The 25,901-nt window shown below is 40.7% G+C and overlaps 2 protein-coding genes across 2 annotated transcripts; one reads left to right on the top strand and one right to left on the bottom strand.

Moving 5' to 3' along the window:
* Nucleotides 1-228: 228 nt before the first annotated feature.
* Nucleotides 229-11,409, bottom strand: LOC139644387 (transcription factor 12-like). The gene is made up of 13 exons (XM_071519756.1): nucleotides 11,338-11,409; nucleotides 8,873-8,972; nucleotides 7,910-8,049; nucleotides 7,700-7,823; nucleotides 7,517-7,587; nucleotides 7,027-7,123; nucleotides 6,861-6,934; nucleotides 5,784-5,960; nucleotides 4,862-4,979; nucleotides 4,512-4,659; nucleotides 2,501-2,730; nucleotides 1,498-1,672; nucleotides 229-1,160 (listed from the first exon to the last, which is right to left on the bottom strand). The coding sequence occupies exons 1-12, from the start codon at nucleotides 11,407-11,409 to the stop codon at nucleotides 1,530-1,532; spliced, it is 1,494 nt and encodes a 497-aa protein (XP_071375857.1). The 3' UTR covers nucleotides 229-1,160; nucleotides 1,498-1,529.
* An 8,999-nt stretch (nucleotides 11,410-20,408) lies between these two features.
* On the top strand, nucleotides 20,409-25,801 carry LOC139644381 (DNA-binding protein RFX7-like). Its single transcript, XM_071519748.1, has 6 exons — nucleotides 20,409-20,643; nucleotides 21,296-21,329; nucleotides 24,375-24,460; nucleotides 24,955-24,993; nucleotides 25,090-25,212; nucleotides 25,350-25,801. The coding sequence occupies exons 1-6, from the start codon at nucleotides 20,516-20,518 to the stop codon at nucleotides 25,609-25,611; spliced, it is 672 nt and encodes a 223-aa protein (XP_071375849.1). The 5' UTR covers nucleotides 20,409-20,515; the 3' UTR covers nucleotides 25,612-25,801.
* Nucleotides 25,802-25,901: the final 100 nt, after the last annotated feature.

The following is a 25,901-nucleotide window of genomic DNA, read 5'->3' as shown; positions in this document are numbered from 1 at the left end:
TTATAGGATTATTAGTTATTTTTTGCAGAAATAAACACACCCAAGCTATTGGAAAAGAAAACATTTATTGCTACATTATTATTTCGACACAAGCCTATAGGCTACTTAAAACTGTACACATATAGTACATGTTATGATAGGAGTATTTCAGATTATTTGTTCAGCAGTGTGATAAGTAAACAAGACATCAATGTATTCTGTAATACTTATTGTATTGCTCAGGGCATGAAACGTCGAAAATGTACTACATCTAGTAAAATTGGACAAAAGGGTCGCCTTGTGTAAAATTAGAGTGACAAAAAGTAAATAGAGACGTTATTAAATCCACAATATTTGTATAAAAGATAACTTAGATAACTTAGAAAAAATTTAATGTTCTATTAAAAAACTCAAACATGCAATGAGCCATTAGACTACATCTGAAGAGCGGGAATTACACTGAGAAGCAGATGGAGTAACACTGGAAAGCGTTACGCTCCGCAGCCAGTGTATCCTTAAGTGTAATCTTCTTGTTAACCAACGTCGCTATAACACAAAGTTGTAACAAACATACAAAATAACAGAACAGTTTCAAGGTATATGATGCCCACACATTAAAGAACATTCTCGGAGATCTGTTCATTCACAGAATGGTCAAACTCCTGCAATACTCTCTCACACACACACAAACAACACAAGCATGTCAACTCACACACACACAATCCGTGATCCGTACACACACGTGGGAATGTCAGTCCTCTGAGCTTGGTTGAAATCACGAGTGTACATGGTAAATAGTGATACATTGTAAAAGTTAGTCAGCAATAACATCTGGCCTTGCCAATCTCAGCCACTAACTGCAGATGACGCCTCGCCACTACTGGCTTTTACCCCATTTAGATATATTCAAACAGAAAGAGAATCAATAAATAGAAAATATGTACAAAAAAAACATCTGCAGCTTACAATGCATTTGTCTTTTACAGGTAAAGTTTAGGCACAAGTTAAAAGTCCATTTGGAAGGTGAGAAGATGATTGTTCAACTGCATCACACTTTACACACAGAGAGTTTATTCTCTCAGCTCTGGTCCGAATTCAGAAGAGACGCTGGACGCTCACAGGAGTTGACCGACTTCCGATTTTCAGCACACCTCCATCTTAGGATGCTCCTCACTCAACATCTGTATATCAAAGACACACTCATATTAGAAATAATGACACAATTAGACTTATCAGAGATGCTAAATGCAGTATTAAAACGTTTGAAGAGTTCTATTCCAGTATGTTATACAACCAAAAAATGTCCTGACATTTTGTCAACCAAGGACTTAAGTTACCAAATATCTCTTAAAAAGGAATATTTTTCTCTTTTTGCTGAGAACCATTTGGTGTGAGTGCAGTAGGTGTTTCAAAGGGCGTATATCTCATATAGGAAAAAAAAAACTCCTCATTTGTTTCAGTCGTAACTCATATCAGGTAGAGTAATGGTGTAATCATTGGTCCAGCAAACTGTATAACCTATACTTGATGATAGAGGCATCAGCAGACATTCAGAGATGGCCCATGGGGTTGGCAGCGTCTGTCAGACCGGGGTGGAACGCTAGATGCATGGACTGCGGATCTGTCATGGCGGCAGATGCCTTCTCCTCCTCCCTCCTGCGCAGACACGCCGCCTTGGGGTTCAGGTTCCTCTCTGTGGGATTCGACAAACCCAGAGTTAGTGTTCGACCATATAAATAAACTAGGAGAGGTAACAGTACATGGATATTACACATTCCCATCCCCCATGTGATGCATACTATAGCTCTAGGGCCACTTTTGGAAAATAGCAGTGGAGCCAGGGGCCAAATGTTTCTGTTTTGGCTGTCAACCTCTCTAACATATTTGTTATCACTAATTATCCCTAGTGTAATCACTAATTATTGCTCACGGCAAAACAGTGTAGCAATAGCCGGAGACGTTTAGGTGAGGAAAATGAAAGCTGTCATATGATCAGTGCCGGCCTCTCTCTTCCACTGCAATCATTAAGTAAATAATTTGCACAGTATCATTTGCTTCTGTGGTATAAACGCATGTTTAGAGCCTGTTCAGGAAGTTTTTTTTAACCAACTAAAACCATGGATTACATTATCAACCAACCCATATCAATGGAATTTTTGGGATAAGAAGCCACAAAAGAAATGTTTTCATGTGAGAATGAGCCAAAGGCCACTCTAAAGTCTTTTTAAGAACCCCAGACCAGACGTAGAGTATCACTGCATTCATACTTTAAAAAAACATTCTGTGTCCTAAATACATACCCACTAGTTTCTTTCCCCTTCTTGTAGCTTTTTATCTCACTCACATTCTCCCTTTCCTTTGTGCCCTCTATCCCACTCTCTCTCACATGTTTGCCCTGCCACAGAGAGGAAGAGGCCCCCGTCCCTGCGTCTCCCTCTGAGGGAGTTCAGAGCGGACGACACACAGCAGCGCCCGCCCCGTCCGTCCTGCACTGCCCCGCCTGCCGCAGCGATGCACTGACCTCTGACCTGCTGTTCCAGACTGAGAATCACGGCCACGGCCTGGTGCAGCACCAGCAGCTTGGTCTGCGGCTTCTCGCTCTTCAGGTGCAGCTGGCACATGTGGCCCAGCTCCTTGAAGGCCTCGTTGATGTCCCGCACGCGGAGACGCTCACGGGCGTTGTTGGCCATCCTCCTATCGCGCTCGCGCTCGGCCTTTTGCTCGGGGCTCAGGTCCTCGTCCTCATGGATACTGTAACATAACAAAAACAAGGTATGGGAAAAGACAGGTAAGCATGCGTGTAAATCTGTTGTCTGTGTCTTTTCAAATTTCATATTCTGTGTTTCCATGTTTTTGAAATTGCTGTTAAAAGTTTAAGTGGATCCAGTTTAAAGCTTCAATGGATCACACAAGAGGTCTGTGGTGAGTTATTCTATGGATTTCTATGCCCTCTGCTGGTCATTGTGAATAAAAAATAAGGCTTGAACTGAGAGGTTATTGCATCTCCAAAGGTCGTTTCACATATTCTTTCATTCTTTCTTTGAAAGGGGTTTACATAGTACATTCATAACAAGCTCATGTTTCATCACACATTTCTTAAAAATTTAAATCTTTAATTAACAGTTTATGATTTCAGAGAGCTTCATTACACATTTTTTACAACAACTGAACAGTAGATTTCAGAATATCCATCCCCCAAAGCAATGCAATTTTCTGCTTGCTTTTCTATCATTGTCTCATTCAGTTTGAATGACTAAAAAAAAATCCAAAATGTCCAAAAGAAAAAATGTTGCTAGAGGTCATCCAAATATGTCAGCATCAGTATTGCTCCCTCCAACACAGCTGTCTTATAAATCTACACACAAAGAGAACATGCACTCAGATCTCATGTCATCACGCAGCATGGCCTGGAGTGACCTCGAAAAAAACTAGAGACAACACAACATAGACTGATCTGTGACATTATCAAGATGTACGGTGCAGCTCCATTGACATGACTTTGTGAATACACATAGTTTGTTTAGGTTTTCACACCAAGTGGCTCATTTAATAGCACTGCTAAGAGTTATGAACCAGAAATTGCATCTATATACCCACTTTTACAGTCACCTGTTACATCAGTTTGATTCCACAACTAATGCAGTCACAGTAAAAACTCGGCCTGTATCATCTAATCTAATTCCTAATTGTGGCTACAGGGGACAGTCACTAATGCAAAGTGAACTGTGGTAGGACATTGTAAAAAGACTATATCAATATTTAAATGAAATTGTGAGTTATTCCCCTTTTAATTCATTGCAAATTGGTGTGAGACAGAGGAGAAATATTGAGACAAAGCTATATAGGCTTCCATGGACAAAGCTGCTCTTCACAGCAGGCGGTCAGGACAGTATTTTAAATCTCTAAAATTGAATGGCAAGAGTGCAGTGGGATGGAGGGGGCAACCATTAGTCAATTTTGTTGAGTCAATGTACCAGTACATTACATTACACTAAAGCTTGGGACTTTTATTTTGAAATATGCCATGTAATCACAAACAAATTTGCATGAATGTGTAATGAAGCGATTATAAATGCTGATTGCTCCTTCATTAATTTGTCATGAAACACATCACATAGATGTACTGTAAGCAACTTTACAAAGAAAGTGCTACCTGTAGTTCAGATTCAGTCTTTTGAGCTGATTAAAGGAAACAGCAGCAAATTGGCAACAGTTCTATTAGAAGAAAAATGGTTTACACTTAAAAAAAAACAATTTTATTTATTTCTTTTTTTTCTATCTTTAATTCTTTTCTTTAATGCAGAATATAAATCATGCACACCAGGAACGTTTCAGCACAAAGGCTTTACTCTGCACTGTCAGCACAGCGGCGACAGTCTCCTAATAATCAGCTCCTGAACGAGTCTGGAGCCATTTTTCTTTGATAGTCATGCTCTGCTGCTTTTATGCACCAAAATAGTTTTTTTTCTGACCAGGTGAACACTGTGGGGTTTTTTTTTTTGCTCCCCTCAGAACAAAGTAGGAGTCTTCACCTGGCGCTGCTGTCTCCTTGTTGTTTGTGTTCACTCTCCTCATCTGATCTCTGGCTGTCAGAGCTGTGGCTGTAACTGATGTGCATCATCTCCTCCCTTTCCCCGCCCTCCATCTTCAGCTCCAGACTAGCCAGGACTCCCAGGGCACCTGTGGGTGACCAAAAAAGCACACAGAATTTAGAAATCGAAATAAAAATAGATATGATCATCTCTTACGTCAGGTGCTTGCTGTGTTATTCACTTTGGAAATGACTCACGCACATCTAGTTAAAACAACAGGAAATGATTCAAAAGGACGGATGAAGTAGGCAGATTATTAAGAATGAAAAGACATGAGAGGAATGACTCGCCTCTGCCTCCGCCTTGTGTGGTCTGAAGTGTGGCCCGCTGTCTTGCTGGGTACGGGTGGCCATTTTGTGTGCGGCTCTGGAAGGCTGAGTGGTTGTTGTTCATGTTGACAGCTTCAACCTTTATGACACACGGAAAGGACAGGATGAGATAAAGGCAATATTCATGTGTTTACAAGTCAATGGTTGAGTATTCAGTGCATGAGAATTCCCTAACTGTTGAGCGTGAATGATGTGGTCGCTCTATAAATAAAGACAGCATGCACAGCCCATCCACACATACATACATCCCTCGGATCTGACGAATAAGTCACCAAACCAACATCTGCCCCCTCATTTCCAACATAACCCCGAATAGATCTCTCGCTCTACAGAATTAATTTAATCTCAGAGAATCTTAATCCTTCCCTTAAAACTACCATATACTCCCTAAACATACCCCTAATTCTTCTCAGGAATGATTCACTTCTAACTGTCACATCGTTTGGAAAAATAAAAAGTGAGGGAATTTAATAACCCCATCCCCCCCACCAAAGGATTAGACTAAAAACCCTTTCCCCTGTATATACTTCCACTCCAGCTGGGCTAAAATCCCCTAGTCTGACAGGGAAACATGCGAGCTGCATGATGCAGGCATCCCCCATCACCCCATAGTGGAATTAGAGTCCACACATAGCCTTTCCATACAAGGGACAGCGCGTCACTCCCCCATTGTGCTCCGTTTCCTATTTCAAGGACAACAGTCCTCATGTGTGGAAAACATGTGGACATAACGCGTGGAAAGATTCCTGAAACTACACACACACACACACACACACACACACACACACACACACACTGCAGCTCTCTGCCTGGTCACACATTCCATATTTCCATACACGCTGCCCTATCCTTCCTCCAATACTTCAAAGTAGCGAGCGTTAACCATGGCCGATGTGTGGCAGGAGAGCGGCAGAGCGCTGGCGGAGCCGGGGAGGCCGTGGTGCGCCTGGTTCAGCAAGCTGTGGATGTCGGTGGGCAGGCCGGCCGTGGGACCCACAGCGTGGTTCCTCAGGACGTGGATCACATCGTCCAGTCTGTCCAGACGGTCCTCCACCTGAGACTACAAACAGGACACAGATACTGTCGTTAGAATGGTGAAAACCTTGATGACTGAGTCTGATTGAGCCACAACACTTTATGTATATTATTATTATGTATATACTGTATGTATGGCTTTCTGTAGACTAGTTAATGTGAATATAATGCACATTTGCACATCATGTACATTGCTGTAAATCCACATATTTGCTTCTTCACTTTTCACACATCTCCCTCAAACCAGCCTGGCTAAAGTCAGCACAAATGTGTCACCACCAATGATTGCTTTGTATATATTGTATTTATCATACTGATTGTATCTATCTCACACTGATGGACGTTTATGTATTGTGCTGCTTTATGTAGTGTGTTTGCTGTTCTGTGGTTGTTTTTTAGTCTACCTGCCCAGGGACAACAGATGTAAATTAGCTGCCAGCCAACTCTGGTGCAATTACTTTTAATTGTGCGCTGTCCCTCCAAAAAAAAGAATTAAAAAAAAAGAAAATTGTTATATTCTGCATATATTAATAGTATTTTCATAATGGTTCCACTTCTTTATACCATACACATACTGATGGCTTTATATTGTGTATTCTACCATTTATTATTATGTGTCTACATACTTATATTTATATAGAGCACATAATTGACACCAACATGTTTGCAGAACTCCACAATTGTTTATATTGTATGTTATTGCTTTATTAGTATTTTTACAGTTTTTATGGCTTATTTTTTTACATTGCTTTTTTATTTTGCTAATATTCTGTTTGTCTTTCCCTGCTGAATCCTATTACTTTTGCTGCTGCAACAGCCTCATTTCCCCACAGGGATCACTGAAGTTTCATCTATCGTCTATCTATCTATATGATGCAATAGATAACCTAAACATTAGACACGTGACGTCAAATCAGGTCCTTACCATTGATATAAGAGAGGACTCGTAATTTGGTGAGACTGGTGCCTGAACTGAACCCCGGGGCCACATGTTGGTAACTGGGAGGGAGAGAGAACAACCAAAGTAGACCATGAGGGGATTGAGATACACAAAATAGAAACCATTTTCTTTTACTGCAGCAGACCAGTACCTGTGGGCTCAGCAGAGCTCGGCAGCGGGGACGGAGACCTGACCGGTGTGGACGAGCTGGAGGGGAAGCTGCTGCTGGTGTGATCAGGGGAATAAATCTAGCAGAAGACAGGGAGAAAGAGAAGAGGGGTGAGGGGGGCGGGGGGCGATGGGGCACAAGCGCATGGATCATTTTAAAAGCACAACTTGTCATTTCTCTGTAGGATTTTACAGCTGCTGCCACAGCCTTTGGAGCAGGGCTCGTAACCTGAACTAAACTCATCAATTCTGGTCATTTTACTAGTCGGCAGCCAATAAAAAGTCCAGCAGCGTGAGAGCAGCGCTTGGTTAATATGCACTAGTCTGCTACTGGCAGGGAAGAGCAAGTATTTCCCTTTTGCATTATACTGCTTTGGGGTCTCAGGGTTTAGTTTTACGCTCTGGTTTGACTGTATGAAAATAACAGGGCATAGAGCAGCTGGTCTAATGGGACGGAGGCGGCGGATACTTACAGAGGCTAGAGCTTTGCCCAAGGCGTCGCCTGTCTGTGACCCTCCTGACACGTTGGCCTGGCTCCCTGAGACTGAAAAGAGCATTCAGATTAAAATATCAGAACCAAGAGTTGTCAAAGTTGCAGTGAAAAAAAAAAGGTAAAAGTTCTCTTAAAGTTGTGAATATTATTTTCCCCATCTGACCTGTAGAGTTCTCTGAGGTGTTGACGGATGGAGTGTGTGATGCAGTGTTGTTGCGGTGGAAAGTGGACATGGGTGGGAGACTCCTGTTGATATCTGCAGCCATTACTGAATGCGGAGAATAGTCCTGAAAAGTAACCACATACACAATAAGTCTCTGGGGGTCTAAAGCGTATCACTGTTAACATGCGAGGTGCTGTGGGTAAACCTCACCAGGTGAGTGTGTGACGGCAGGTTGCTGTAGCTCCCCGGCTGTGTTTGGAGGGATGTGGCCGCTCCCAGCGCACCTTCATAGCCCTGCTGGTTCAGCCCATTTACAGCGTTCCAGATGTCAGGTGAATTGCTTGTCCCCTCTAAAATGGATAATGATATGTTATAGCCTTCACTGTAATGACATCTCAAGCACCCGGTCCACCCATGAATCTCTAGCGGCCTCTATGGAAACTAGTGAAGTCTTATCAGTAAATACCATACCATTTTGTTTCAACCATTGAATTAAACCCACTGTAGCTGTGCAAAATGACTGCTGCAAAATACTGTGACATCAAGTGAGAGCAAAGAATTGCATAACCGAAGTCCCTCCCCTCTCTCCTGCACAGCTTCCTTCCCTCTTCACTTGGCTTTCCACTTGTGCAGCATGCAAACAATTAATGATGCTTTTTCTTGATCCCCATGTACATTTTGAATGGTACATCAACTTTCACACTTGTCAAAATTATCTGAATTTCAATGGAGGCCTGACCTTTTTCATGGCATGAATGAGCACACAGGATCCACTGAATCAGTTTGATCATGTTGTCTTTGAGAGACAGTAGTATTGTTGTTAATTAATATGAGAGAGTTGATCTGAGACTAGCTCCCTGAATCACTGGCCATGCCCAATCTTCAAAGTTACTTTGGATTTGGGTCATTCTTGACTCAGAGAAGACCAACAGAACTTACCTGAGTTCAGACCATTTAATTGTGGCCCATTTACAAATGTGTTGGTTAAAATCTTACATGGGTAAAGCAGGTCATTGAATTGTTCAACAGCTAAGGTTGCTTGTTTGATTCAGCTTGAGCATGCTGTCTGTTTAGGCATCACTGAAAACTGCTTCAGAGATGACAGTTTCAGACTGAACAATGAAGCAAAGAAAATGCAGCATTAGGATGAGAGTTTGGAGGGGTTGAGCTCACCAAAGAACGTGCTTGCAAAGACATTGCTGGGCGCCTTGTTGGATGGATGTGAAGATGGGTTTTGGTTGATGTCATCATTATTGGGAGACTGCCCATAAACCTAAAAAAATAAGGGGAACCACAATTTATTTAAGACATTGCTGAAAAATAATGTTGAACCGTGAAATAATGTACATTAAAACAAGATGAAGATGCCTCTGTATCGCTCAAACCGATCTTACTGACACAAACACGCCAATACTGTGACTGAGAGCTGAAGCAATAGTATTATGAAACAAAGCAGAGAGCTGATGCACACTTAGAGCTATTGCGATAATCCATAAGCTGCAGATCCATGCACCTCCTCATCCGGATTTAGGAACCATTCACCATGAGAAATCCCTGCCCTAATCATGATCAGGTTCGGCTGGATGCAGAAGACCGGGATAGAATTTCCTTCCAAATGAAACTGAATTACAGGCCTACTCATGCTCTGTATTGTCCTTAGACAGAAACCTAATAGAGAACTGAGTCTCCCCCTATGATCCCTTTGTGTACGTCCGATTTTGTATGAGAAACACAATAATGTAGAGAGTAAATAGATCTAAGAATTTAACTGTGTCAGCTAGTGTTTTTTTCTTGTGAAGCGTAGGCCTACAAACTGCACATATGCACACAAAACACACCAACACATGCTCACTCACTCAAACACACCAAGAGGTCTGGGCTGCACCTGCACCTCCCTCGATTGCTTTGATGTGCCCCAGGAAATGAAAATAAACCTCCCTGTGCAGCATCAATGGGGTGTCAGTTACCCGGACGACAAGTTCTGTAAAGCAGGCTATTAAAGACTCTCTTGAGTATGCTCATGCAAGCACACTCACAGGCACACACACACACACGCACGCACTCACACACACACACACACACACACACACACACACACACACACAGCCGTGACCCTGGCTGGCATGAGTCCCATGGTGATTGTGGACTAGGCCAAACAGAGGAGCCCCTGCCGACACTGGGCCCGTCTGAGCCGCCATGGGCAGCATATGGCGGAGGATAAAGCCAATTGTCCTCCTTACCATCAGCATAGCAGGCGACCCGTTAATAATGGTCACACCCCCGCCCCAGCACGCCCTCTCTGGCCCCCGCCGGAGAGGGGCCGTCACCATGGCATCCTCTTTTAGCATAGCATTGATTTAGGAACCATCAATCATGGCATCACAAATGATAAGGGACTTTTTTTTTTTTTTTACCAAATAAAGAGCACAACTAAGACATAATTCTACCTCGATAAAAACTATCCATCATATTTTTTTTGAAGAATCCTTTTGAGCTTGTGTCCTTTTTGGCAATATATCAGAATTACTTTTCAAAAATTAAGTTATTAAAAAATATAACTTGAATTGTATACAAAGGACACACCAGTATACCATTGTAAATGTATACTGCATTATCATGCCAGATGGGTGTAATATCAACTTGCTATTCAAGTCCTACGCTGTGGTCGACCATGGCCAACTCCAGCCACATGCAACCAATTTTCTGCCTCTGTGATCCACGATGTCTGGATATGGTTAGTCTCACAGAGATCAAAGCTGCCTTTGATAATGGCTGCAGTGGTGTAGGGACTGCTCCAACATAGCAGGGTTAAATCAAATAGAAATAGCAGCAATCTGCTTCATGTCAAGATGTTTTCTGCTGCTAGACTTGACTACATGGTGCTCAGCTAATAGGAAGTGTGATTCTCATCGGCACGTTTTAAAACGAGTGGGCCATAATGACAACACAGACCATTCAACATGGGCTGTAAAAGTGACCAATTAGATAACTCACACTCACCAGCAGCACACAGGAAATTTGAACATAATACTCTTAGAGGGAAACTCAAATCCCAGCCTCAACTCCAATAAGTTACAACCAGTGAAGTTAAATGTAATGTGTGCACAACTCACTAAAGCACTGACACATTCAGTACATAAAGACATCATGACACCTCCAAAACACAAAGCTCTCTCTCTCTCTCTCTACACACACACACACACACACACACACACACACACACACACACTCAAACACACGCACACCAGATGAAACCATCTTGAGTCTTAACAAAGGTTCTGTAAAAGTCTTAGAAACATTTCCCTGTAACTCTGAAACATAAAGCAACTATAAAATAATAATCAATGATAAAACTGTTAACTTCCATACAGCTTCTACATGTAAATGCTGCTTTTCTTACATGTGCTGATGGAAATTTTAAATCAGATCTATCAGAAGAAAAAAGAAATGTTCAAACCACTGTAAAATTGATAAAGACTACTGATGAAGTACACAAATAATCTACTCACAAAGCTTTTAAGAAGAGAATTTAAGAGTGCATCAGCATCTGTGTCCTATCATTACCAAATAAACTCACACTGACAGAGGCATATCTTCTCAGAAAACAAAACAAAGAAACAGAAAAGCAATGTACTCACTGGTTTCATGTTGTAGCAATACATCAATGAGTTGTTGTTGCCTGTCCCAGAGACAGGATAAGCACAGTACATAACTCTGCCTGGTTCAGTGCAAGACTCCAGGGTCACAGTACAGTCCACACACAGCTCCTCTCTCTCTGCCTCTCTACTCATGTGCGTATAGTCCACATGCACTCCCTCCCCTCCCCTACCCTGCTGGTCATGCAGCTACCCGCAGACAACTTATGCAAATAAGGGCCGGACCATTACAGGCAGCAGAGAGGGGTGGCCAAGGGTTTGTCGTTAGTAGTGCATGTCTAGTACAGCAAATTAGTAATATCTTCTTTTTTTTGGGAGACATATCCAGTCCAGAAAATACATAAAACTGGTCAGGATGTAATTATTAGTGGTGTCAGGTGTTTATTTGCTTTTGCCGTGGCTTTTTTTGTAAGATGGTATAACTAAGAATCACAATACCTGATACTTGAAATCATACAATCAGGGAATTCCCCACTCAGGACCAAACACCTCACCTTGACCAGACCAAGTGGAAAGAAAGCCATCATCAGTTTGGGCTTTTTTTGTTTTTGTGGGCGTTTTTTTGTTCAGCTGTCATCCATATTACTGGCACTGTAAAAATCACAAGAAGTAAGCATGTTGGAAATCCCTGCTCAGGACCAGTGCAGTGATGACGGCGCCCAGATTATCTCCCATTAGACAGGTAGAGGTTTTCAGTAAACAGAGGACACCACACCCCTTGTCTGACCTACATTTACAAATAGAAGCTAGTCTTAGTTTGTAGGCACATGTGGCGTGGTGAGCTCCTCCAGTGGCTGGGTTAAAGGTTATTTATACTGTAGGGTGTTACACTGTCTGGGCGCTACGCTAAGTTATGGCACACAGGCACTTAGACTTCCTGCGTGAGCTAAAATCCACTGTCTGCTGCCCCGGGATGGGACTCACAGTGACCTGCTGCATGTGGAAATGAAATACTCTTACAATTCCTGGGTGGATTTCTTCCTACCTCTCATTTCCATTGGGCCAACTGCCTAATTATCATCACTCAACAACAAAAAAAACAAAGATGTAATATTACGCAGTGCAATATAACAGTCGTTTCTGTTCAAGTACAGTAAAAATTTTCTTTCGAAACATGTCAATAGCCAGAATGGAGGATGTGTAAATAGTACATGAAGTTGACCTCCTTCTGCGCTACCCTCTGAATGTTAAGCGAAAAACATTTCCCAAAGAGGAAAACACTATAGCTGGCACGATTCAGAGACCTGGAGTGTGGCACACTACCCTGGCATGGCATTTTGTCCTAGACAGACCTCACAAGAATCCAATCAAAGAGTTCCCATTGAGACGGCGGTGAGGTCTATATCTTAAACACATCGTCTTACTAACCCTAGACTGTTTACGCTCCAGCCACAGGGGATTGAGTGTAATGTGGCCAAGCTGATAGGAGTTATGGAGTCTGTCCAAAGGCCTTCCTAATGAATTCTTAGCAAAATGTCTACAGCGGCCGCTCAACAACAATGCTGTCTAATGCACAGATAAGAATAGGTTAGTATAGTTTGGTCCAAATCTAGAAATGACCAAATGTATATTGACCACAGCACCAAAGCTGACAACTATTTCTGATACTACTTTTTGTATTTAAAACTATATAGCATTTGGCAAAATGTCCATCGTGTTTTACTCATTTACTAAAAGAGCTAGAGGATGAGGAAGAGACTAACTCAGTTGTATGTGTATTTGCTGTAGCAGGTACTGTAAGCGGTAATAAACCGACCCGAGAGCAAAGAGACAAACTATTGTGCATTGATCTCAGCCTCTTCAAGGTGAGCCATGCAGTCCACATAGCTTCCTTGAAGTCTGGGTCTAATCCTCGCTCCTGACTATCCACGCTCCTGTTAACTAGGTTAGCAGGTCAGTCCCTTCATCCTGATCAGAACAATTATTGGTGGATTTTTTTGGCATGGGGGGAGTAAGGCATAAAGTTTCTGTTATTATTTACCATATTGTCAAACGGTTAAGATAGAGGTTATAAGCAGGGAATAAGTGTCCTAAACCAGAAAAGAGCAGCAAAATGCAGCTGTTTTTTTTTTACAAATAACACAGGAACACCAGTGGTGACTGAATGACCTTTTCCTCTGACAGATCAGTTATATCCATATCACAATAAAGCGAAAATAACCATCCCACCTCAGGCGCTAAGCATGCACACACACACACATCTTAGGTGGATGATCCAAGAGCAAATATATACAGTCCCCTAACCCTGAACTTTGCATCAATCTTAGTTAATTGCAGTCTTGTCAGGAGTGCGATTATTCAAACAGGTAATGCAAATGTTAATGAGTTCAAATTTGCATATCTATATTTTCCCATGGTTGAAATGTCATTGGTTATGACGCTCTACAATGAAGAATGTCACTCCTGATGCCCCCCTGATATGTTGTCGGCCATTAAGAGGCCAAAGAAGAGCAACTGGAGGGAATGAAAGGGAAAAAACACAAGGAGCCTTTCTCAAAATGAAAAAATACACAAACATACAGTATATATTGTGTTTATCACACAAACACATAAAAACACACGCACAGGCACACTGCACACACACAACCACCACCACCATTGTAGAGTCCTCAGTTATAAAATTCAATTTTGGCACAAAGTATTAGTGAGGGGCAGAAAATATGATTATATACTACTTTTATATACTATAAAAATCTAATTCATGTAGAAAATATTGATGTGGCCAACCAATAAATTCAAAAACAAAAGAATCCAACTCTTCTCAATGTAAAACCACAGCCATTCTTTCATTGTATACAATAGAAACACACTGTTGTGCATACGATGCCTGCAAAACACATTTCAAGTGTTGTTGGCATATTGCTCATCGTCATGCGCCTGATTTGACATGGCTTAAATAACTATCTTCCTGCCAGTGATTGGCATTCACACAAGAAGGGGTGAGTGGGACTGGGGAGCAGATGGTGACATTCCACATGACCAAACTGATCAATCAGCATGCTGGGACGCAGGTGCAGCACAGGCGGGCAGCACCACACCATCTATTTCACCATCTACGGGGCACAAACACATGGGCACCAATTGTGGCACCCTGAGGGTCTGCATGCTCCTCTGTCCCGCTGTGCCAAGGTTGATGACATCAGAATTTCCCATCCGCTCTTCCACAGGACACCGCAAAAAAAACAAAAAAAAAAACACACACACACACACACTCAACACTGTAAAAAAAATCCACATTAACAGCCCCGGCCTGGGATAGGTTGTGGGAGTGACGTCAAAACCAGGGACTCCCATATTTTACACACATGTATGTACACACTTGGGCCCTGACCAGTGTGTGATTTTTGGATCTGATGAGAATATGAGCATTTAAGGGAGAAATTAACATCACTTTACTTATTACTTTTCACACAGTAGATATTTTGTTATTGTATTTCTATTTAGCTTTGAAGAAAAATAACAATGATAAATGCTCTTATGACTATTTCTTTCAAATGTCTTTGTTTTTTTTGTGAGTACTTTTATATAGATATATCACATCATAAGTACCATTAATAGCTGTGAATATGAGCTGATATTAGCTCAGAAAAATATTTTAGTACATCCATATTGACCACATATTAATATCAGTGTGATGAGAATGTGTCTGGCCCTGGAAAAACACAGTTGACCTACACTTTTTCTTGCCAATCCTGCCTAAATCAAATGTATTAGTTATGTTCCCCCATGCTCGCTAAAGCCGTTAAATATGTAAATCATACAGCCAAACAACTGTCAGTGAGGCCTCAGTGGATGCAACAGTAAAGGCGCCTTACAAAAACAAACAGGCCTATTCTACACAGACAGAGATAAGTCAGTTGGCTCTGGCGTTTGATACCTGCTGGCGTGACTCTGTAGTGAGGATCTATCTTCGGGATAAGACCTGGGCACGGCAAGCTGATCATGGAGTCTGGCTTGAGTGCCAGAAGAAGTGGGGGTTGTAAGAGGATTGAGGCAGCCACGGCCGCCCTGCGCACGTGAGAGCCAGACTCGCCGACCTCTGCACCACCGTGACCTCGCTGTCCCAGATTCACCAGCACCTATCAGGAAAAGAAGGCCGGCTTCCAGTCTGACACACCGTCCTGACTCTGTGACCTGGTTGATGGACCGTCCCATGAAATGAAAACTCTCTGAATAAAACATATCACAAATAAAAAAAGTAGTGTGTATAGGGGCAATAAAACAAAGTACATCCTTGCATTTTAGTGCTAGACAGCGCTGCATCATCAATGCATTAAGCTAAGCTGAAGAGGTCAGTGGTCCAGTTACAGTTGCTTTGATTGCTTTCTCTTAAAGGAGGCTAAGTCTGAAAAAACAAATTGTTGGCCTCTTCCTAACCATCCAATAGACCAGACAATAGACCTCACCATTGCCACTATATATTTCCATGCAATTTATTGTGGGTGTTAGTTTTAGGAAGTGAGCATGTTTTGTATGCAAAACCTTTTCTATCAAATAAACTAGTAAGTACATGCGTCTGATAAATAAAAAGTAGAATATTTTCTTCAAATAGCAGTGGTGTAAATGTATGACATTGTGTACAACTGAAATACGTGTGTAAAATAAATACTTGAGTACACTTCAGTACAAACACAAGTGCTTCAAAACTCACATTACCTGAATTCAAATACTTAGCTACTATCCACCTCTGGATGAGATGATATGGCCACTAAAATGACAACAACTTTTGGAAGAGTCTTGTGGAAATCTTTAACATTTGGAGGAATGAGCAAGGGCAAAGACTGCTGAGATGAGACCTTCTAACCCAAATCAGAAGTGACAGGAGATTGACAGTAAAATAAATCAGTCCAGAATAGCCGGGAACAGAAGGTCAAAAATAGAGTGAGAAAACAATGACTAACAAGGAAACAACATTTTCTTGAGATTTAGAGGAAGTGTCACCATTCCACACCTCCAGTGCCGCTAACAAGTCAGCAAATAACAAGGTTTGATAGATCTGTGCGATAGATTATGGAAGAGGGAATATTGATTGAGGATCGCAAAATACTGAAGCAAAGATCCGTATTTCACCGAGCTATTTCTTGGGATCACTCCATGAATCAATGAATACAAATCATACAAGCTTTGACCTTATCCTTTCACAACCAAAATATATGGCTGTTAAGCTTCACTGTCTACATATGAGAACATATTTTACTACTTCAAAGACAGTTTCCAAAATATCCACTTTGACGTCTCCAGTCAGTCTGCACACCTAAGAGATTATCTCCTTTCCAATCCTACAGCTTTACATTGCAGGGTTTATATTTTACTGTGTTTAAGACTCCAGCTTAGCTTTAATGTTTAAAGGTTGTACAACTAAGCCTACATCTAGGCCTAAATAATTATTTATATTTTGTTGGTAAGTTCAAGTTCAGCTTTATTAGCCATTGTATTACGATATAACTTGGAGTTTGGGCTGACAAATTGTTTGCTAACGGCATGTTTGCTTGATAGCATGCATGTTTGGGTAACACTTTAGATTGGGGAACACATTAACTAGCCTATTAACTATGGGTTTTCCCTCAATAGTTCAATAATTTCCCTCAATAATATGTGATACTAGCACCTTATAAGCCCCATATTGAGCAAAGCATAGTAAGAGCCCAATTCATGTTCAGCATCTTTCTTACTAACTGCTATAAGCACTAATTAGGAGGCTATTTAGGGAAACCCCATAGTTAATAGGCTTTAGGCTACTTGTAGAATGCAATAGTGTAGAATAAGGTGTTAATAAGTGGTTTGTAATGACTAATAATGAATCAATACACTAATATGCATGTTAATAAGCAATGTGTTCCCTAATCTAAAGTGTTACCCATGTTTGCTATATGGCTGTTTGTTGGCATATTTGCTACAGTAGCATGTTTGCTATATGGCTGTTTGTTAGCATGTTTGCTACTAGCATGTTTGCTATATGGCTGTTTGATAGTAGTGTGTTTGCTGGAATATTGATGTGTTGTTATGTTGGCTTTTTAACTTTTGTTTGTAGTATGATATCTGACTAGTGGTAGTGTGGTTGCTCAGGTTTTTTTTTTAAATGTTGGTAGTATATTGATTCTTTAGACTGTTGGCTTGTTAGCTTTTGGTTGTAGCTGCTAGCTGACATATTGTGGCTGTGTCCGATTCGATTACATCCAACGTCTGCTAGTTGCATGGTTGCTCTGGCTGAAAAGAAGAGGAGTTATGATGGCACTGATATGGTAGCTGGAGTGAGTAGTGATGCACTGTCCTCAATTGTTGATATAATTGTTTTCCGATACAATTTGGTTTCTGATATCTCTATGAACCAGTAATCCCTTAAAATAACCTTATATTTTCATTAATTTACATTAATTCACCCCTTAATTCATGCAACATCCCCTTAAAATTAATTAAGGGAGTTATTAATGGAGGAGATCCCATCGAAACCTCCTTAAACACCCCTTACTCTTGACTCCTTACTTTCTAATTTAATGAAAATTTCAGGGAGACAGGAACTTTTCCATTCATTTCCACTTAATAACCCTGTAAACCATGCACAATAGGCATGAAAAATTACTTAATTACTAGCGTCTCTGAGAATCAACCCATGAATAAATCCCTTAAAACCCCTTGATAACCTTACTTTTTTAACACTATGTTATTTTTAATGGATAATTCATGTTTATGTAATGGATAAATTAAGGACATTTCAGGGATAAAATAAAGGGTTTTGATTTCGTAGTGTATGCTGAGACGGGCCGTCTCAAGCCAGCAGAATCAGATCCTTCCTATAATTGTTGATACATTTTGGAGTTGAAGTTTAGAAACCACTGTGCAATATTGGGAACTAGGGGATAAGCCTAAACATAGTACAGGGTGGTGACATTTTAGCAGTGTTTGGTTTTGGGTTCTGGTGGTTCTGGGAGTGGGACACCAGAATTTGAGCCTTCTGGAGGTGTCATGGTCCTAATTTAACGAAACATCTGTGATGGGAGGAGCCCATAACATAATTATAACCTCATATCCATACTCACATAGCCTACTCAACCCTGTACCATTTAGATTAGGTGACTAATCGTAGCCAACATTTGTGGGTTAGTGCATCTTGACATCTGAATTGGGCTTCTATATAAATGCTCACCCTGGATAATGGCACAGATGACTCACCACACAGAAAAGAGCAGCCATATAACATACAATAGCCTACATACTGTATGTTTAAATAAAATAACACAAAACACTCAAACATCTCAGATACAGCAAATGAACAGAAACCAGGCAGCAACATTTCCATTATTTCCTCTTCTTCTTCTCATCTTATGAGATAAGAAAGCCAAGTTGCTATGCCTGTCTATGCATGCCATTCCCATGCCTGCCTGAGTCTATTGCTGTCTTGCATTATGTTTCATTACCATGGTGGCAGTGGAGTAACATGACCACTTTCCACCAATAGATGGCAGTATAAAATAAGTCATGAAAGAATTAGGTCTTGTTTTTCTTGACCTGGTGACTTGATTTTTTTGGATTTATTTTCAGATTTATAATATATTTTCATGATTTTTCTATCATGATTCATTATTTGTAGTATTACAATAGACACTATAACCGCATTTATTGGACCTATGTGTAATAAATGTATTTTATAATACATTTACTGATGTGACATAAGTGAACGTGATATTTACACGGGCAAAGACAGTTTTATAATTCATTTCATCCTCCAAGGTTATTTTTTCCGCTCCTGTGTCTCAGATTACAGCCGAAGGAAAAAATAGCAACCTGTGATGAGCAGGAAAATTTTGGAACAATCTATCTAGCCTATCTTGTGTCTTGTCGACCACATGAGGGTACAGCTATTCCACACCGAGGGTTTGATCAGGCAATCAATCGATAAAAACTTACTCGTAAAAACCAAGATCAACACATGCATCCGTTAATGCTAGTTTACATGGTAAAATGATGTTATTCTGGCTGTTTACCCGTCATTGTCACTATCTGATCAAGCAGCTTCCTGCGCCAGCGCCCCTACCGGCTGACAGCGGAACTACCGTCCATTGATCCGCGTCAAGCCAGCCGCAATGCAACACTACAGTTCCGGTCTAGATTTTCAAATTAAAACCACTTTTGCAATGCAATGTACGATAACACAATATAATAGGACTAGACTGGAAACAATTTCAGCCCTGGCATTTTTGTGTGCGTGCGTGCATGTGTGTATGTATGTATGTATGTATGTATGTATGTATGTATGTATGTGTTTGTTTGTTTGCTTGATACGCTGAGAGAATCAGGTAGTGTGCGAACCCTCGTCTTCGTGTGTGTGTGCCCCGTTGATTTACTCAAGACTAATCATTTAGTTTGAACAGCCTTTGTTGGGCTGCCCTACAGTCCTGTAGTTTGACATAAGCTTGGGGCTGGTAAAACAACAGCCAAGTACTGCTTGAAACAGATTCTCTCTTGGCCTCTTCCTGCCACTCACACACCCAAACAAGCACATGACAGAAGCAAGGCCTTGACCTTGACCAAGCAGCAAATAGAATAGTATAAAATAGAATAGAATAGAATAGAATAGAATAGAATAGATTTTTTGTTTGAGAACATTGCAGCCTGAAATTGAGTCGGCCTATCCTATCTGGCTATTGCCAGAATTGCCAGATGACTAGTCCAGGCGTGCAGTATCTGTTTTTCAAATATAATTTCCCGCCGTATATAATCTAATGGTCTCACCGAGTATTTTGATATAACGTTTGCTACTGTGCACACCTAAATACGTTATTCTTCATTTCTAAACAAAACAAAAAAAAACCCCAAATCTTATGCTTTTATCTTGAAGGCAAAATCACTTGCTTTCCGGTCTTATTCCTGCTCTCTGTGGCTAGCTTGACGCAGCTCGTCTGTAGCTGCTGCTGCTGCAGGCGTGCTATTTGCGGCAGTGGAGTCCTCTGCGAAATGTCTTTTGTATGCCCGAGTGTTTTTTTATTTTGTTTTCTATTTTCCAAGGGTCAAATCATAGTGTTTGGTAGCCATGCTTTATTGTCGATTTAGCAGGTTGTCCTAGCTAATTGAGTCGCTCACCAACGGTGGGTCCGGTGTAATGCACAGCCGGGGATGAGGCCTACTTGTTAAAGCTCCCCACCACCCCTCCAGACTCATCGTGATGGCTGATGATCAACAACAACCTGGTCAGAAGCCTACCTCGGGATTAGGCTCTCTTCCAGCGCTAGTGCCAGGACTTCAGGGGCCTGAGGCTAATGCATTACAGTTCAAAATAAAGAATTCAATTTGGTAAGGATGGAAATATCAATCAGCAGCCACAGCGCACCACACTGTCCTTTGCTAGCCGTAGCTTGTAATTAGCGTATCTAGCACTGAAGTGGCCAAGGAGGCTGTGCTGCACAAAGCGACAGAAAATAACCCGACTGCTCACATGCTAACGTTACATTAGCGGCTGAAATGCAATAGCAGCAAGGAAAGCAACACGACCAGATAGCTCTTTGTTGTTGATTATTTAGACGTTATCGTCGGGTTGCATACAGTAGTAGCCATAATCATTAGCACCGAGCCATAGGAGGCCATGTTATGGATGACACCAAATCCAGCAGTGATGCTGATGCTCACCATGACGTGCATGACAGGTGTCAAACTAGACAGATACCAGAGAGACGCTGGTTTAATGTGTTGATGATATTACTAGTGTAGCATGACTGACTCCTTTAGATTTGAATGGTACAGTGACTCACCTAGCTTACCTCAAGTCCCTTATCATCTTTAATTGAATATTACACAAACACAGGACAATACGAATATGACATACATTTGACACAAACCAAATCAAATCACAGATATCCCTTGATTGAGAATAAAATCTTGCATGTTTGAATGATTTTTAAAGTATATTTATTCACACCTCTCGTTTTTGCTCTCTCCCTCATCGTAGCAAATCTGTACAATCAAAAGTGGACAACATATTGGTGAGTAACAGTGATGGACTGTATACTGATATGATCTTCCCCAATAAATGTCAAGTCTTTGATCTATTTGGGCAGATAGGAGTATATGTTTTTATGTGAACCCCCCTTCACCTTTTATCTATAACTCTTTATTGGCGGAACATAATGTACAGTTCATTTTTGTGTTTTCCATAAATGGCAGAGCGTTGCTAGAGAAAATCTTAATGTTGTGTGTGTTATGTTTATAGCCTGGTGTAGTGGAGTAATGACGTCAAGCTAGCATAAAGTACTGACACAATACCAAGAACTGAGTACCATGATACTATGTTTACCTATTAATTACATTAGCAATAGATGGAAGAAAGGCCTTTGATTATAATAACATGGCCTGTAAAAACCTAATTTTCCACAATATTCTCTAGAATAACTTAACAAGGGCAAAACTGAAAAGTAATAAGCAAAAAATAAAAGTAATGAGACTGGTATTAATCTCAGTACTTTCTCAGTAGTTAAATTAGCAAATTAAGTGATAATCACTAAATTATGTCAGTGCATCTCTTTCCCGAACTGATATGAGCATGTTTTTAAAGTCAATATAAGCTCCATTCATATATAGTTTACTGTGGATTTATCTGAACTCAACTATAAAAAAAATGAGGTATGGTAGAAATGTTATTTGAAAATTTTTGTTTGACATCACACCTAACATTGACACTCGGTTCAACTGGATGAACATTAACTTGATCATGTGACTTTGCATACGTGAGCCATATCGTGATATATATCGATATATTGGAAAAAATCCTTATGATTATTGTCATATTGATTTCAACCATATTGCCCAGCCTCCTCCCTGTCATGTGCAAGTCCCAAACTGATAAAAAAGATCCACTCTTTGGCACTTGTGAGTGCTTCACATTGAATATATAAATATACAAATGTCAGATTTGGACTACTGGTGCATAGTGGACTAGCCTGTAGGCTTCATTTCATTGTAAACTTTATTGATAATAAATGCCTGTAAAACCGCCTTTACACCTGGCATCAACATGTGTCTCATATCTGGGTTGTGTCTTGATATGATTTAGCTGGATTACATTTACAGTAAAATCTGTCTTTGGTGTAAACCAAAGACAAATCAGATTTCTCTTTCCCTCACAAAACGCAGATTTCCCTTCTCTTATAATGTTTTTGTCCTTTAACACTGACAGTAAACCCCGTCCCACATCCCCAACAGTCCAGTTTGGACAAGTATGTTGCTGTCTGGGCAGCCTGGAACCCGTTTTGATTTTGTGTGCTTCCTAGTTGGATTTGCACACAAAAATTATTTCCATTTACCTAGTTGCTATATGTAGATTGGCATCACAATGCATTTACATGCTGTTGTTAATGTGGCCAAATGCGCCTCTGTCCATCTCTGGACTTGGGTGGTCGGATCTTCACTGTGTCTTGGGTGCATTTTCACTTTCGTTTCATGCGTTGCCCTGATGTTAAACATTTTGAAGTGCACATGTCTGGAGGCTTGGCTCCGAAAAAAAATCGTATCCATTAACAAGACTCTGCAACAGCCCAGCCTTCACTCTGGACACCTACTGTAGTCTTGTTACTCTATCTGAATACAGTCTGATTGGAATGTTGCTGCATTTACTATCTTTATTATCTTGAGTCTGAATGCAACCCATACAAAACCTCAGAGGAAACCTTGACCACATGTCGTACAGCAAGAAGGAGCTAGTCAAAAACCAGTTCTGATACAATGTCTTCCTACTCGAGAAAACACAAAATAGATGGATAGATCTGAAAATAGATCTGAAAAATGGACGCTCAAAATTTGCTTTCTTTGTTAAAATCTGTATCCTTGTGGCACATGGCAGTGCTGTCTCTCTCATTTGCTGATGAAACTGTGAAATAAGAGAGATGCGAGGATCAAACAGACCCAACATACACAGTAAACACCATTGAATGGTTCATCGTTATGGCCTTGTTTATTAGGATTTTAATGCTTAGCCTTTTTGTATCGCTCCCATTTTGAAATGGGACCTGCACATGAGAGTGGTGCTTTGACTTGGACATGGAGTTTTCTTTTTCTGAGATGTTCTAAGATGATTTTGCCAACAAAATTCAATTTTTGCAGCCATTCAGGCTACCAGGATGCATGTTAATGCCAGCTATAAAGGCCGTTTTAGAGAGGGCAAGAAAAAATTTAAAGGGATAGTGCAAAAACATCTCCTTTTTAGCTGATCCAAACACAACCATAGTGTCAACAGGAAAGAACACAGACAGGTAGTTCACTCCTGTTTGTAGCAAAGGAGTGTAGTAAATAGCTTATTCACCGCTCATTGGCTGACAGCTCTCACCTCATTCATTCAAGTATTGGTTCCCCTAGCAACAAAGAGGCAAATAGAAAAAGAAAGAGGTGAGATGAATCCATTCTTAGAAACCAATTGAAAAGCAGTTGGGGTGGAGTCGATGGTGAAAAGGTTGTGTGTAAGCATCATACCTGAGTAGTATTTTGATTTTAGAAACTAAATAATGAACTAGATAGCCTGAATTGACTGAAGATGTATGTCTGCACACTACCAGTCTAATTTTAATGACCCAACAAATAGGCCTGAAATAAGCAGCCTGCTTATTGAAATTCTGCCCCCTTAAATATGCAAATGTTGGGGCGCTCCATGATGGAGTGGAGTAAGTTGCATACTTGTGAGTTTAAGCCTGACTCTTTTGGTTCATGTCACCTTCCTTCTCTCCAATTTTCTCTGCCACTCTCTACTATTCTATACTGCCAAATGAGGCAGAATTTCACCGAATATGTTTGGGGGGAAAATGGTCTACCGGTTAAGTTTTACATTCCCCTCAAGACCTATTTAATTTGTGAAGTGACACGTTTGTGCGATACAATTATTAGGTTTTTATTTAGTTTTTATCCCCCCTGGGCAGATTAAGCTAGGCAAATCTCAAGGTAGTATCAGAGCTACACTTAAGATTTTTATGAGAGGTATACAATGCTTTTCTGTTTGTCATTTCTGTTAAATAATCTCCTCTTGTCCTATTTAATTTTTACAGCAAGATGTTGAGAAGTTTACAGACATCGAAAAACTCTACCTCTACCTTAAGTTGCCTTCTGGTCCCAGCAATGGCAATGATAAAAGGTATTGTTTTCACAGCTCCTTCACGTTCATTTTACTCAAGTATTTCACTTTCCTCATTGGCATTTTTGTCACACACACGGCTGTTTTGTCTTGGCTCTCTCGCATTTGTAGCACAGTTGTCTCATTTCTTGTCAAAAAATGTCATTATCCACCGACTACTTCACAAACAGCTCCTAAAAAATAAATTCAGGTTAGAATTTCTCATGCCTTTGGTTTTATTTTGCTATTAGACTGTGATCCCCATTGTGATTGTGAAGTTGCTTATTTTGTGACTTGTACTTATGGCATATTGTATATTTTTTTCTGGCTCACTGGTCACTTTTGACTCATTTGCTTAGTATGAGAGTGTCATTCATTCATCCCAGCTATATGGTTGATTATCATTATGAAGCAATACTATTACTGGTAGATTTTTGCTATACCCAGCTGTCTGTGTTTTTCATTTGTTTCCCCATATCTATTCATCACCTCAACCCCCCAATACTGCACATTAGGACTGAGAATCAGAGGGGGTCCTCCACTCCTGGATTATGGTACTAAAGTTTCTCTATTAAAGGACAAGAAATCATGCATATCAGTCAAGGACACTTCCTCACGAGATTTATTTTTTTCTTCATGCACCATTTTAGTGATCAGAGTTCCATGTCGTCAAGCCGTACTCAACAAATGTATGCATTCAACTGGATACGGAATCACCTAGAAGAGCACCCAGAGACTTCCCTCCCAAAGCAAGAGGTGTATGATGAATACAAGTGAGTATGTGAGCTTCATTATGGGGCCAGGAGAGGTGAAGGGGAGCAGAAGTCACCCACAAGTCTTGGAGGCATCACTGTTTCCTAGAGTGACCTACCCAGTATCTTATCTCTTGGTTGAATCCCTACTCTTCCAGGAGCTATTGTGACAATCTCGGCTACAATCCACTGAGTGCAGCAGACTTTGGAAAGATCATGAAGAATGTCTTTCCCAACATGAAGGCGCGTCGGCTGGGCATGAGGGGCAAATCCAAATATCCTTTAATTCTGATAAAAGTGAAGTCAGTGAAGCCTTCTTGTGTCTGCCTGTGCTTTTGTTCTGATATTCTGCTGTTGTACTTACAGAGCGTTCAGACTGCGAGTGCCTTGGTTGATGAGTCGCTCTGTTCTGACCAATAGTGGGTGGTGTGAAATGCTCTGATTGCGTCTATGTAGTGGTCTTGTGCAGCTGCAAAGTTTTGAACAGACAAATCATGTGTTTTTGCTTGGTATTGCCTATGTTACATTGTTTTAACAAGTTAACATAGCTAACTGGCAACCGCAAAAATAGACAGTACTGCTGTGAATAACGCATAGGAAGAGACATATTACATCAACAACATGCTAGTGATAAACCCTCAAAACTACTAAGGAATTAGCCTACATTGTTGCTATGTGTAGAGTATTAATTAGTTAATTAATTAATGAGT

This window comes from Centroberyx affinis, unplaced genomic scaffold, assembly GCF_046629955.1.
Source record: "Centroberyx affinis isolate AG114_WGS23_722 - 3 ecotype Tasmania unplaced genomic scaffold, CSIRO-AGI_Caff_v1 ptg000731l_1, whole genome shotgun sequence".
Taxonomy (NCBI): Eukaryota; Metazoa; Chordata; class Actinopteri; order Beryciformes; family Berycidae; genus Centroberyx; species Centroberyx affinis.
This window is presented reverse-complemented; position numbering and strand designations above follow the sequence as displayed.

Excerpts from the sequence above, each read along its gene's own strand:
- LOC139644381 (XM_071519748.1), top strand. The coding sequence starts at position 20,516 with ATGGCTGATGATCAACAACAACCTGGTCAGAAGCCTACCTCGGGATTA. Across the intron at positions 20,644-21,295 it reads AAAATAAAGAATTCAATTTG|CAAATCTGTACAATCAAAAG; the intron begins GTAAGGATGGAA and ends CCCTCATCGTAG. Across the intron at positions 24,461-24,954 it reads AGCAATGGCAATGATAAAAG|GACTGAGAATCAGAGGGGGT; the intron begins GTATTGTTTTCA and ends ACTGCACATTAG.
- LOC139644387 (XM_071519756.1), bottom strand. The coding sequence starts at position 11,409 with ATGTACTGTGCTTATCCTGTCTCTGGGACAGGCAACAACAACTCATTG. Across the intron at positions 7,588-7,699 it reads CACCTCAGAGAACTCTACAG|TCTCAGGGAGCCAGGCCAAC; the intron begins GTCAGATGGGGA and ends TGCTCTTTTCAG. Across the intron at positions 7,124-7,516 it reads TGGGCAAAGCTCTAGCCTCT|ATTTATTCCCCTGATCACAC; the intron begins GTAAGTATCCGC and ends GTCTTCTGCTAG.